General features: G+C 32.1%; 1 protein-coding gene across 1 annotated transcript; it reads left to right on the forward strand.

Moving 5' to 3' along the window:
* The first annotated feature begins 14,402 nt into the window (after window positions 1–14,402).
* LOC143620839 (uncharacterized protein At1g76070-like) lies at window positions 14,403–15,240 on the forward strand. Its single transcript, XM_077092430.1, has one exon. The coding sequence runs from the start codon at window positions 14,435–14,437 to the stop codon at window positions 15,224–15,226; it is 792 nt and encodes a 263-aa protein (XP_076948545.1). The 5' UTR covers window positions 14,403–14,434; the 3' UTR covers window positions 15,227–15,240.
* The last annotated feature ends 401 nt before the right edge of the window (window positions 15,241–15,641 follow it).

Genomic DNA, 15,641 nt, shown 5'->3' on the forward strand with positions numbered 1-15,641 from the left:
GAAGTAGTTCAATCCCATTGGAATGTCATAAACAAATGATGCCAAAAATATAGTGGGATATACAACCAAATGAAGCAAACCAGTTGGAGTAGCGGAAAAAACGACACCAACATCCAATCTCGAGCGTTAATCGACTTTCAAACTCAAGGGCAACAGGAAGCACGACAAGGGAAGACTTTTAAGTATTAAACTTCTTGTAACCCTCCGGCTAAAGCGGAAACGCCTGAGTGTGACGTACAGATTGCTCAAACACACGTGACACTATTAGGTGAACGTAATAATATTATTTCATTTAAATCTTCATGTAACACAAGTTTATCAAATAATACAAGTTGTAACAAATAAATAAACAAATGATAAGTTGTTCTTTGAATATCCTATAGGCATGCTATGTGTCTTCTAACTTTCATCCTCGTATCTTTACACCTGTAACATATGTATAAAATAAAGTCAACTATGAACATAGCTGGTGAGATTCCCATAGTTTGATATAATACGTAAAAATCATACAATTCATGGACAAGTGATAAACGAGCAAGTAAAGTCCTTTCCAGTTGGTATCAACCAACGTACTCGAGTAATCGCGCAACTAAGGTCCTTTCCAGTCTGTAACAACCAACATACTCGGATAATGAGGCCCTTTTCTACTCGATACAAATGGACCTGAGTGTAAAGGGGGGCGTATGATCATACTTATTGAGGCTACCACGTGCAAGTAAATTCGAGCAAATAATCAAGTAACACATAAATCCATATAGTGAATTGTAGTTTGTAATCGCAATAATAAATACTTGAAGTTTTGTAGGATACATATGCTACCCCAAAATATAAAAACGTTTAAAAAGGGGTGGTGAGAAACTCACCTTGAAATTGAAGATAAACGTTGAAATGAAAACTGAAATCATGATAACGAAACCGAAGCGGTCGAACATGCGTTAAAGAAATCCGAAACGATTGAACTTCTCGAACTATAATTAAAACAAAAGCAAAGTCTAACTATCAGGATTGAAAAGGTTAAAATTATTTTGTTAATGGATTTAAGCTTTATTTAATGTAGCTTTTATTATTTTATGAGATTTTTATACTATAGTAATATTTTTTAAGCTTTAACGGGTTTTAACGATTTAAATTAATATTTTATTAATAACTTAACGCTAATACGAGAATTATGATATTTGTGAATCACGGATTTTAACGATAGTTTTATCTCGAAAAAATGATTATGTTTACAATTTATAAAAAGGTAACGAGCTATAGTTAACGAAACAGAAACATAAAATAATTTTATCGGGTTTAATGAAGGTGAAAGTTAGTTTTTAGGTGAAAAATGTTAAACTTAAATTTATAAATAATTTATTTATGTTAAAATGATTTTATTTGATTTAAAATAATTTTTAATAATTTATTTGATTTATTTAATAATAAAGACGACTTAAAAGAATTCGGTTCATTTCCGGTCGGACCCGGACTCAACTTTAGGTTGGGTTAGTTTCCGGCATAGTAAAAAGTATTATATTTTAGAGAGTGAGATGAAAAGAATTAGTTTTAGATGTTGGATAAATAAAATAAATAAATCGAACCGAATAAATACATAAGCGAGTCAAGATCGTTTTTTATGAACTAACACTAATGTTAAATAAATAATATAACATTAAGGTTTAAACGAACCGAACAAACAGAAACTAAAAAAAACATACCCGGAACAAGAACTTAGATAATAAAAGAAGAAATCTTGAACTTCGCGGTTTGACTTCATAAATCAAAGTAGGTGAAAATCACCAAAATGAGATAATAACAAGAATCTTTTGTAAATTGAGTTATGAGGAAATGAGAAAGAATAGAGCTCTATTTATAAGTGAAATGAGCTGAAGTTTTTCAATTGTATTAAATTGGTCAAAATATTTAATAGGTCATGAACGCCATTTAAAGCTTGTAATTGGTCATTAAAATTAAATTGTGACCTACAATTTATATTCAAACACATTTATTATCATCATAAAGAATTTTTACCAAGATTTAAATGTAGTAAGAATGTATTTTTCTTCATCTTTTAAAAATAACTAAGTAAAAAAAATGTGACATAATTAAATAATAAAAAATATGTACTTTGGTTATGCATAAGTAATGTTATCTATACGACATTTAAATAAAGTGTGTGTTTATATATATATATATAAGTAATGGTTATTATATTTTAAATAACTTTAGGAAAAGCTATTACATACGAAATATGTAACACATGATTGTATTTATAATTAAATGGATCACCTCGATTGATAAAACGGATTAGTTTTCAAAATATATTTACTCTTTAGTTCTTGAACTTTGAGGTGAAATCTATATAAAATAGAGTTTGTATAACTTGGATATTTTTATATTTTACCCGCACAGTTTGCAAATTGTTTTAACTTTAAAACGTAAAAATGAATTGAAAGCGACAAATGATACCTGTAAATCCTCGGAATTCAATACGAATAGAAAATGAAGTTATGATAAACGACGAACAAGAGTACATTAAAATGACAAACCGGGTCGGTTTAACGAATACAATACAAACTCAAAAATGACGAATGTCACATGAAGTGAAACTTGAGAATATTAATAATATATGTGTGTGTGTGTATATATATAAACAAAACCCGAAAATTTGGAATGGGTCAGATATTCGGGTTTGAAAAGTAGCGAATGTTACAGGATTCACAACTTTTGGGAATTTCGTCCCGAAATTAAAATAAAAATAAAATTTTACAAGAAAACAACTAATATGAGGAGTTGTTTAAAACTTTTAACGATTTTTATATACATATTTAAATAAAAACAATAACATCGATATTTGAATGACTCGAAAGACGCCACAAATGGGAATATGGAAAGGACACTTATATATAGGATGTACCAGCGGCGTATCCACCATGCCCTTATCATACTACATTTGTTCCGTCCTTCAAAATTATTATAGGCTTCGAGTTATTGCACACAACATACTTATTATCTCTTCCATGCGAGAACTTGGGTAATTACGTGTCGACCCATAATTACCTTTATCGTCGGATAGTTCACATAATCCGTCATATTGTGTGGGTTAATATAGAATAAATTCTTATGTGAAAGTTTTTAAATCAAGAATAATAAACAATAAGGATTGGAAATAATAAAAATATATGATTAAGTCCTTGAGGTTAAGGATAATCGAAAGCATTACGTCCACATGAAATCATTGAAATTTAAACGAGGTAAACGATGTTATTGAAGTTTAAACAAAATAAGTGTATCTTATAATAATGAATGGAAACATCACGAACATCACTGTAATTAAACGAAACATTAGATTCGAGAATAACAGGATGTATCAATGTGGCATTGAGCCAAAAATACAAACACGAAAATTGGTAAGGCATTGGGTTCGTTATTAAATTAGATAACGAAACTTTATTATCAAAATGACATGTTAACCAAAATGTAAATTTCAAATAAAATATCAGTAACAACACAATGGCACTAAGAATTAACAAAGTAAATAATTGAGACTTCGAGATTAAAGCAACACATCGGTCTCAATCAATAAAACATAGAGATCAAGATCAAAGTATGACATTGGTTTTAAATTGTTAAAACATCGAGAACAAGGTATCAAAGTAAGACATTTGAGATCAAATATAACAAAATGATTTGAATAAACTTTAAGCAGAAATAGAACTAAACAGATAATCAAAACAATTCGTGTAAAATTAATAAACTCAACATGTGCTTGATCCCACTTTCCACTAAAAGATTATGCTTAGGGGAAATTGGTTATAGACCACGAGAATGAAATAACGAAAGTAAACCGATTCAATAATGCAACTATGAAGAATGTATGAAAATAACTAATTAACGAATAACCAAACTCAACATAAACTTTGTAAACAACCTTTGAAAGAAATCGATATCTAAAATTATTTTGATAATGCCCAAATAGAAAATATATATAATAATATATGTATATAAAGAAGAAATAAAGGAACTCAAAAGTTAGCTTACAACGCTTGTCTTCTCGAAGATGGATTGCGGTATGAAAATTATTATGGGGGCGATGGTATGACTTATTAACTCAAAACTCATTGGCATTGAAAAGGAAGAAGAAAAAAAGTGATTGTTGAGCGTTGTTTAAATTTGTGAAAATCAATTGTAAAAACACGATTTTTTTTAACTAAGGGAAAATAATAATAATAATAATAATTTGTAAAGAAACATTTAGTAAGTACTAAAGTTTACGAAACTTTATAAGACCTTTTAGTGTAAAAGATTTTCTGTCGGGTTGTGTCTCATAAAAAACACGATGGAGGATCGTCATATGTTGTTATAGTGATAATATATTTATTAACAGGACTCACGGATTTAACAAGTATGTAGAAGTTGGTTATTGAGTGAAAGATGATAAGATTAATTTGTAACAAAAAGAAATAATAATAATAATCTTATTTTAAAGACCTTTTTGGAATAATAATAATAATAATAATAATTTTTCTTAAAAGATAATAATAATAATAATAATAATAATAATAATAATAATGATTATACGAATAGTAATAATATTGGGGATAACCCATTTGGTTAAAATGAGATTTTTTTTAGAAAAATATGTTGATTATACGAAATATATATGGATATATATTTGTTAATTGACTATTTAAAATAATCGTGATTTGATTTTTCACATAAAGAAATAAGCTATAGCTATATAACACAATACGTTTAATGTCCTATCTTATAGCCACGGCTCTGATACCAATCTGTAACACCCTGGCTAAAGCGGAAATGCCTGAGTGTGACGTACAGATTGCTCAAACACACGTGACACTATTAGGTGACCATAATAACATTATTTCATTTAAATCTTTATGTAACACAAGTTTATCAAATAATACAAGTTGTAACAAATAACTAAACAAATGATAAGTTGTTCTTTGAATATCCTATAGGCATGCTATGTGTCTTCTAACTTTCATCCTCGTATCTTTACACATGTAACATATATATAAAATAAAGTCAGCTATGAACATAGCTGGTGAGATTCCAACAGTTTGATATAATACGTACAATTCAAGGACAAGTGATAAACGAGCAAGTAAAGTCCTTTCCAGTTGGTATCAACCAATGTACTCGAGTAATCGCACAAGTAAGATCCTTTCCAGTTAGTAACAACCAACGTACTCGGATAATGAGGCCCTTTTCCACTCTATACAAATGGACCTGAGTGCAAAGGGGGGCGTATGATCATACTTATTGAGGCTACCACGTGCAAGTAAATTCGAGCAAATAATCAAGTAACACACAAATCCATATAGTGAATTGTAGTTTGTAATCGCAATAATAAATACTTGAAGTTTTGTAGGATACATATGCTACCTAAAAATATAAAAACGTTTAAAAAGGGGTGGTGAGAAACTCACCTTGAAATTTAAGATAAACGTTGCAATGAAAACCGAAAGCATGATAACGAAACCGAAGCGGTCGAACATGCCTTAAAGAAATCTATATGAAATATGAAATAGATTTTATATAACTTGGATATTTTTATATTTTACCCGCACAGTTTGCAAATTGTTTTATCTTTAAAACGTTAACTTTCGTTAATTGCGCAAAATGAATTGAAAGCGACAAATGAAAACTGTAAATCCTCGGAATTCAATACGAATAGAAAATGAAGGTATGATAAACGACGAACAAGAGTACATTAAAATGACAAACCGGGTCGGTTTAACGAATACAATACAAACTCAAAAATGACGAATGTCACATGAAGCGAAACTTGAGAATATTAATATATATATATATACTAAAACCGAAAATTTGGAATGGGTTAGGTTTTCGGGTTTGAAAGTAACGAATGTTACACTTCTTGGGAGAAACTTCGGGTTTGCCTGAAATAGAATAGGGCACCCACCAACCCCTCGCTCAATGATCCGGCGCATCATCCCGAGCATCATCTCGGGCTCCAAAAAAAGGTGAAAGCGAGGAGTGGTGATAAATTTTTTATTAATTAAAGGTGTTTCTGTAAACAAGAACCTGATGATAATACCCGAAACCCGACATAATTGGGGCCGACAATTCCGGTCCATTAGGGTTTGGGACGGTTTCGCTGGTTTGAAACAGGTATGGAATTTATAATATACAAGATTATCTGACCCAATAAATTGATTCATTTACCTTAATATATACTAGAAATACCCCACTATTAGGAACTAGAGAGAATTTATAGATGAAAGACATTTTATTCATGTGTTAATACAAAGGAACATATACATGCATATATACTAGGTGGTAGAGCTGAAACGGTAATACCATAATGAGTTCGTAATAATGGTACATAATGTCTATATTTATAATCATTTATAACACTCCCCCTTGGACATATTACCGTTCATTATACACAATAAAAAAATATTTCGGGATATTGTTAATCGGTACTTCAAGACTTAGAGAATAAACTAATACTTCTGGATCAGTTTCGTTTCCTCATTACCTTGCTAAGAAAACCCAGTGGGACAAAACTTAGTCAACGGAAAAAGAGTGTTGTGTGTATAATGCTCCCTTTCAAACCAATACACGTCTTTCAGTATGTAGAACTTGATCTTCTATTATGACTGCTTGACTTGATCTTTTAAGTAGTCTTCTCTTATTTGAATTCTTGTAAGTTACGTTGTCTTCATGGAGTCGTCTTGTCCTTCTTCAGCATCAATGAGTTGCAATGCTTCTTGTATTAGTTGCACATTTGAACTTAGATGCAAACATTCTTGATCGATATCGTATATTGTTGAACGTTCACCATGATTTGATAATCTTGTGACTTGCTTGACGGCAGAAAATATTGTGTCGTTGTATGTGAACACAAAAACTAACTATGATCATATATTTCAAGTTAATATATATACCCATCATAAGAATACCCAACTAGATGAGATTTATTGTTATTATTTAAGGGAGATATAATCTGTGTCCTGCATATATATCAGAATATATGTGTTTATTCCATTTCAGTGTCTACGTGTTGTGTTTGAACTATATTTCGCTTACGCTACACATGTACTAAGAATTCAATATCATTTTAGATTTATTAGTACACCACTCGCCTTTAAGTACGACACTTCTGGACCAAGTACTTCATCTCCCTATATGGGATCGTAACGATCATTGTGTATGTTTAGCGATTGTAAAGTCTGCTAATATCTTCTGGATGGAGTTGGATTGATGGAAAATAACTCCGGGTTGAGTTATAATTACGTTGTGTCAATGTCTTTCAAAATCTATCTCTAGAAGTTTGACAGCTCCTCTTGATGATAAATAAATCATCATTGTAAATTGCGATTACAATGAACATTTAGAGTGACAATTTTGATAGACACATATATGCTCGAACTTCCGGTCGATGAATAATTTGAATGTGTCCGAAGAGAGGCCACAAAACCAAAAAATTACATCAAGTTAAAAGAACACCAATTCGACCACATGATATTTTTAAATTTAGACCTATATTTATACCACAAAAATCTCAACGCTTTAGTTATATTAATGATGTCTTCAATCCTCACATCTTTAGCTTCAAAAATTTTCTTGTTTCTCGGTTTCCAAATACACCAATAACTGATAAACACGATACCTTGGAGAGCCACTTATTCTCTATATCCCAAACCGACTTTAACATGAGACTTTAAAAGTTCTCTCACCGAAAAAGCTGTAATATCAATTTACACCACCGACTAACTCCATCTCAAACCACCACGGACACCAAACAGTTGGTAAAAATACGATCAGCAGTCTCTAGTGTCGAATCACATAAAGCACACTTACTCGTTTGGACTTGAATATTCCTCCTCTTCAACTCTTCTATTGTTGGAATTTTGTTCATCTCAGTCTGAAAAACAAAAATGTTACATTTTGAGGGAACCCACTTGCACCAATTAAGAATGAAACCATTAGTATCGTCTCGATTAGAACTCAACAAATGCTTTACCGACTTCATTGAGAAGACACCCAACGCATCTCCCATCCAAGACCAAAAATCGACATTTCCATTCCAAACCGACCCCGAAATTCTTTTTATGAAGATCTCCCATTCTTCTCTTTTTGCTGTCGACGCCGGATTCCGGGCCCAATTCCACTTCCAAACAATCTGTTTATTCTGCCACCAAAATCAGTTTCTAACCTTGCAGGCCTTGTTCTTCTCCAACTTAAATAAGTTAGGAAAATCAACCTTGAAACTAGAATTTCCTGACCAAATGTCCGTCCAAAATCTTATATCACTTCCATTTCCAAGATTTCCTTTTATCAAATTCTGTAATCTCACTCTAGCTACCGCCATCTTGTTCACCACCTTAGTAATTGTTGTGCTAAAAGTAGTTATATAAAAACACGCTAATCTAGACACTAAGTACTAAATTCTAGACTTTTAAACTTAACTAAATTACTAACCGGCAAGTGAACTGGTCGACTCTAGTACAGCTAAGTAAGTCCGGATATCGAACCTACGAGACTCTTTAAATTACGTAAACTAGCTAAATTAGACTCAACTACAGACGCGACTATTTATTTATTTTATTTTTTGGGGTTTTACTAAAGAACTAAGATTTAAACTAAAATTAGACTAATTAATAAAACTGAAAACGACTTAACTTATGACTTGGATTTAACTCAAATAATGATAAACAACCACCTAGGCTAGATTCCCTAATGTATCAATTATCAATTAGTTGGAAAATGCTAAGTTATGGAACTGGAATCTTAAATTATTCACTTCACGAAAACCTGAACAGGACCCCCGACCCTTCTCAAGAAGACACCTGTGGATCTCTATTAAGTTCTTAAAAACACCAGTTTAATTAGACTCGCTTACGGTGGCTAATTATTTTATGATAAGTACCTCTATAAGAAATCCTACCTTACAGCGCGAAAATCAAAGGTAGTTTAAAGTATTCACTCGACTAGATAAACAAAGCTGAAAAATCAAACCTAGACGGACTCCTTATGAAGAACTAAGTCTAGCAATCTTAAACAACCAAGATTTATCATATAATCTATCACCTCTCAGCTATTTAGATTAGCAGCATACTTAGATCTATTTGATTTATTAATATTGTTCCTATGGCTTTATTGCAAATCAACAATAAACTAGTCAAAAACACACAGTAGATGACCTAACAGAATCCTATTATATGACAGACAATCACCAAGGAAACTGTGAAACAATAAAATTCACCAAACAATCCTAAACACACATATGCATCGAATAAATAACAATAAACCTTTTACTTAAACATAAACCATAACAAAAGCAAAGTCCATACTAAAATCCAACGTCAACAAAAGTTCATCATAAACCTAGGTGGTTTAGGGGTTTAGCCAACAACCATACTCAAGAACAAAACAAATAAATAAGGTTTAAAAACTGAATTCATAAAGAAACCAATAAAATCAAACAGAATAATAATGATATTTGGCTGAGTAGGTGTTGAACCCGGACACTCTTTAGTTAAACCAAGGTGCTCTCCTCTCTACTGTCGAACTCTGACCTCTTTGCTTTCTGTCCTTTTTTTGTTCTTCCGTCCTCTCCTTCTGGCTCCTCACGGCAGTAGGTTAAAAACCTTTTTTTCTTTCTTGCATCTTACTCCATTCTATAATTCGTGTAATGGGCTGGCAAAACAAATTTCTACAGACCAACAATAATTATCTTCATCCAACCTTTTTTTCTTTCTTGCATCTTACTCCATTCTATAATTCGTGTAATGGGCTGGCAAAACAAATTTCTACAGGCCAACAATAATTATCTTCATCCAACTTGGTTTATTAATTTAGTAGGGTCCACTTTATGTCATCTGCTTTTCTTTTCTTGTCACCACACGAAACAAACATAAACATATTTGTTAGTTAAATATTTGACTTAGAATAAATAGTTTTCTACTATCATAAAAACTATGATTACGTACATGATGGTTTTAAATTCTTATCATTATAATAATCATGATAACAATAAGAATGATGACAATGAGAAAAACCATTTATTTATTTGCTATTGGTTGTAAGTTTATTAAAACTACTCATCTTTGTTCGTCGTCTCTTGAAAGCTTTAGATACATACATATGAGCCATTCTAGTAAAATATTCAATAAAAGCCTTGCTCAAAGTATTTAAAAGTGTGAAAAATATTTATATAATAATATGTATATTTTAGACCACATCAGTAATATTCTTCCAAGTACCAGTTAAGCTATTACTGACTGGAACCAATTACCAGCCTGTTCTTTGTTAGTGCATAGCTTCAATAAACCTATTCCAAAGTCTGTCTCTTTCCGTCTTGAACCTCCAAACCCATCTAGCTAGAAGGGCAAAATTAACGTCTTTATGTCTAAAAAGCCCAAGACCTCCGCTCTCTTTAGGGATAGCCACATTTTCCCACGCCACCCAAGGGATTTTGTTCACATTACTAGACCCTCCCCAAAGAAATTTTCTCATGATTCCTTCGAGGTTCTCTACCACTTTAGCCGGAGCCTTAAAAAGGGAAAAATAATAATTCGGGGGACTTTCAAGCATGGATTTTATCAAACTCACCCGTCCGCCTATAGATAACGAGTGAGCTTTCCATATAGAGAGCATCTCCTCAAACAAATCCACCACTGGATTCCAGTTATTAATTTTGTTTATATTTACTTCAACCGGGACACCCAAATAATTAAAAGGAATGGAACCTGAATTACACCCCCAACACCCTTGCCATGTACTCAAATCTTATTCCCACCAACTCCAACACTCCCAAACAAATTTGATTTACACAAACTAATTTTGAGACCCGAGCAAAATGTAAACCATCTAAAAATTCTAGCCACCATTTTAATATTGGCAACGGGCCATTCACCGATCAGCATCACGCCATCCGCATAAAGAAGATGAGAAATTTCTGGTCCCCCATTCGTGGTTTGAATGCCCCAAAAATCCCCACCTCACCAGCTTTTTTTATCATATTAGTTAACGCTTCCATCACCACTAAAAGAAGAAATAGAGAGAGTAGGTCTCCTTGTCTCATACCTTTAAAGCACTGAAACTCGAAGGTAGACGAACCATTAACCAACACAGAAGTTCTAACTGAATATAAAATATTCTAAATATATTATATTATTAGTTTCCATTTATCCATTATTCCATATCAGTTTCCGTTGAAAAAAAGTCCATCCATGACACCACGGTTTTTAAATCTTGAATATGAAAATTTTCAATCCATATATTTCTTGAGTTGGTCATATGTTGCAACCGTAATACGCACTTCTTTGGTTTTTAAATCTATTTAGATAACAACTCTAATTAACTGGAAAACATCTTTAGCTTCTTTTTTTTAATATATCAATTACAGGTTTAAATGCTATCTTGATAACCAAAGCATGACAATTCTTGCTAACGGATATACCCGAAACCCGCAAGAATACCCGATACCTGATGGGTAATTACCTGATAAATACTCGACGATTTTAGGACGATCTTTTATAATTTGGTATGGGTCTGGAAATACCTAGACTCGTCCCAATTAAACAAGACCATTGACATTATTTGCTACTGGTCAACAAAATAAATAACAAATAAAAATTGAGAGTATTTAAATCTGATCCCATTTTTTTAAATAATAAATTAGTTTAATTGATAATTATCCTAGTTGGGTTATCATGTAAGGTTGCAAAGTCAATCATTATCTGTATTTATTTAGTCTTGATTGTATTTTCTTCATATAAGAATAAAAAATGTTTAATAACAATGATTTTTCATTATGTCACGTTTTATGTGCTTGACTGAAGTAGCTTAGTCATAATTGGATACTTTACGGCAAGTAGATCTTGACTTTACTTAAAGAGTACGTTCGTACATAAATAGTCCCTCAGTTTTTCATAAAGATACACAAATAACTAATGTTCATAAAAAGCTTAAATAATCTCATGTTAAAACACAAGATTTTAGACTTTTAGTATTTTCTGAAATGACAAGCCACGTAAGATGTGTGACAGCTTCCGCAACTTTTCACTTAACAATAAGTTAACTTGTTGTTTAGCCGTTTAGAATGATAAGTTAACTTATTTTTAAGTCAAAACACAAAACTCTAAAAATATAAAATTTTATGTGAAATCTGATTGAAAGAGAGTTACGGCTAATATTTTTTCCTTACTTCATGTCTTAAGTAAAATTATAATTCATAACCTTTTGATACTAGCTCAAGCTAGCGATTGTATGCATGAAAAGTTGCAAACATATGATTGAATTAAACAAAAAGCAAAACGTGGTTGATGACTAATAAGAAAAAACAATCCACACTAACGTTTAACAAGTAAAAAGTCAAAAAAATAAATAAATAAATAACACATATTTAAGAAGACTTAATTCGAAACACGTGTGGCATGTAAGGATAAGGAGAAGTACCCTCTAGCTTAAGAGCCCCTTTCTAAAGTACCACCCGTAGCAACACAAACTATAAATTGAGGGCTCGTATCTTTTCCTTGCTTTATAACTTCTATTCGTTATTTGCCGTTTGAACATTACATAGCCAAAACTTTTTGTTCAAAATATGAAATCAGACTAAATAATACTATTATAACCAAAGCGTCACTTACAAATTACAATAATAATCTTAAGAGAATCCACAATGATGGGGTTTCCCCTCATCTGGATCTACTTGGCAAAGGGGTAGACAAGCATGAAGCAAACTGCATTGCTGCGGGTATTAAGTGCATGGGCCAGTTCACATATGCATCTCCTTAGAGCGGACGAGAGAGGTGGCAGGGTCCAACATAAGCGTTTTTTTTTTCAAGTTTAGAATTTCAGATGAAGCTAAAATATGGTGATTTATCGTTATAAGTGCTCGAAAATTTTATGGGTGTTTATGATATACAACAAAAAAAATTATAAGTTTTATGGGTGTTTATGATATACAACATAAAAATTTATAAGTGTCTTTATAATAATAAACTCTATCGCGTCAAAATAAAAAAACATTAAGTATATATCAATCAATCAAATTCAGTAGATCCACTCATAGTAAAGTTACTAGTAGGGTATGGGGAGGATGAGATGTAGGCAAACGTTACCTCTATCACTAAGAATAGAGAGGCTGCTTCCCGAGAGACCCCTAGTTCCACACCAAATAAAATAAGCAACCAAAACTATATATATATATATATATATATATATATATATATATATATATATATACATATAGGCAAAGTATAAAATTAAAACTCACTTGAGTTGTAAAAATCCGCGAAAACCCTATGTAACATCGTTTTTTTTTTGTTACATGTAATATATGTTGTAACATTTAATACAAAACATCGAAACATTAAAAAAAATTGTTTTGCTATTTTTTTACTAATTTTTTTATATGTTTTTAAAAGAGAGAAAAAGTTATATTTATGTTAACATTTTTTATTAACTTTTATTGTAGACCACAAGATTTAATCTTTAATTAAAAACATGTGGTTGAGAATGGGTTTCTAGAGTTCTCACAACTCAAGTAGGTTTTTATTTAACCTAACCCTATATATATATATATATATATATATATATATATATATATATATATATATATATATATATATATACCGAAGAAAAATAAAAAGGGTAAAGTAAACATATGCAACATATATACATAGACAGAGATGAGTAATAAAAAAATATCGTAGCCTACGCTATAGTAAAATCTAGGCCTCTAGGCAAATGCTAAGATCACAAAATACCCTTCTAAAAGTCCTTAACCTTAACCTTACATCTTCACGAACTCCTATCCTGAACCATGTCCTCTGAGAGGTGCCGTTCTATCAGATCATGCCTAATCCGCTCATCCCAAGTTACTTTTGGTCTACCTCTACTCCTCTTCCTCTCTAAACAAGGGTTTCTACAACCCTAACCGGTGCAGACTCGTGTCTCCTCTCCACACGCCCAAACCATCTCAACGTCCTTTCCCTAATTTTATCTACAATATTAACTACCCCTAATCTGTCCCTAAAGACCTTGCTTCTAGTCCGAGCCAACTTAGTGTGCCCACACATCCATCTCATCATCTACATCTCTGCTACCTCCTACTTACGTGTCTGTGCTTTCTTGATGGCCCAACAATCAGTTCCGTATAACATCGTAGGCCTAATGGTAACCCTATAAAAAACATTAAGTATATATTAAGTGAAATAATAATCTCAAAATGAGTCAGATTATATATGCTAACTTGCCCTAATTATTTTACCAATGACTTCTTCATACACGTTCTCCACAATTTGTCTTACTCAATCTCGCCAGAATTCAAGACTTTTCTCCATCTCCTCCTTTCTTCTCTCTTTCCTCCAATCATCAAGTATATATACAACCCAAAAAGTTCATAAATATCCGTTACTTTAATATTCTTCAAGATCATAATATTCCAAATCTTCAAATGGATCAACAAAAACCATCATCATCATCAACAAAATCAAAGAACACAATCATGAAGTTTCTTCCAAAACCAACATCATCGGTTTCGTTTCAAAACCATCCGATTTACAGTCCGGCTAGAGACAAGCGATTATCGGAAAAACCACACAAATCCAACCTCGGAATCGGCTTATCCGGCCCCATGGTCTCGATGATTCTAGCTGACACTCGTCGACAAAGCAGGAACAACGGCGTCATATACGAGCCCACGTCTCCAAGAGTCTCATGCATGGGACAAGTAAAATGCAAAAACAGAAATAAAAATAAAAATAAAAAGCTCCAACCCCAACCAACCTATAAAGTTTCCCGGGTTACAGATGTAACCCGGGAAACGATTAAAGAAACAAAACCCGATGCTAAGAGCGGAAAGAAATTAGGGTTTAAGAAAATATTTAGTGGTATTACAGTTACACCCTCCGACCAAAGAAGATCGGATTCCGAGAAGAAAGACTCAATGGCTCCGAGTTTGGGAACCATGAAGCGGTTTTCGAGTGGTCGGGGTAAGTTTTCGAGTTATGATTGGACGAAGGAGGTGGCGGCTATGGATTCCGGTGACCGGAGGTATGATTCCAATGAAGAAAGTGATTTGGAACGTGTTGTGGTCCCTTCTTCTGCACCGGTGATTATAAGGAGTTCATTAGGGTTTGAAGATAATATTATTAGGGTTGCTGGAATCAGTACGGAACCAAGAAATGAAATTAATTTGTGGAAGAGAAGAACCATGAAGCAACCTAAGCCTCTTTCGATTACATAATATTTCATGATATTTTTTTTCTTTTGAAAATTGATATTTTTGTGAGAAAGTTTGTAATTAATTCACTATTCTTTGATTTTTTTTGTATCATGTGTGTAAAATATTCACAAGTACTTCAATATTGAATGTATTTAAATGCAAATAGAATGGTAATTTTTAGCTTTACAAATTTCTAAACGAGCCTAGTCGAATTGAACTTGATTAGGCTCAGCTTGTGAGTTGTTTTATCAAGCTCAGACTCGACATATTTATTAATTTTGAATTAATTTATATACGTTAACATTTTTATAAATAATAAAATAGATCTTCAACAAGACTAAGCTCATATCAAACTGGTGTAATACTTTAACTGATCAAAAGCTTCAACAAGACTAACCTCAGTTTTGTAATGTATAAGATAAGATATCATAATAAG

The sequence above is a fragment of the Bidens hawaiensis genome, unplaced genomic scaffold (assembly GCF_021521415.1).
Source record: "Bidens hawaiensis isolate Kalapana, Puna unplaced genomic scaffold, B.hawaiensis_p1.1 tig00002717_1, whole genome shotgun sequence".
Classification (NCBI taxonomy): Eukaryota; Viridiplantae; Streptophyta; class Magnoliopsida; order Asterales; family Asteraceae; genus Bidens; species Bidens hawaiensis.

Bases quoted from the DNA above. Each gene is read 5' to 3' on its own strand.
- LOC143620839 (XM_077092430.1), top strand. From the start codon at position 14,435: ATGGATCAACAAAAACCATCATCATCATCAACAAAATCAAAGAACACA.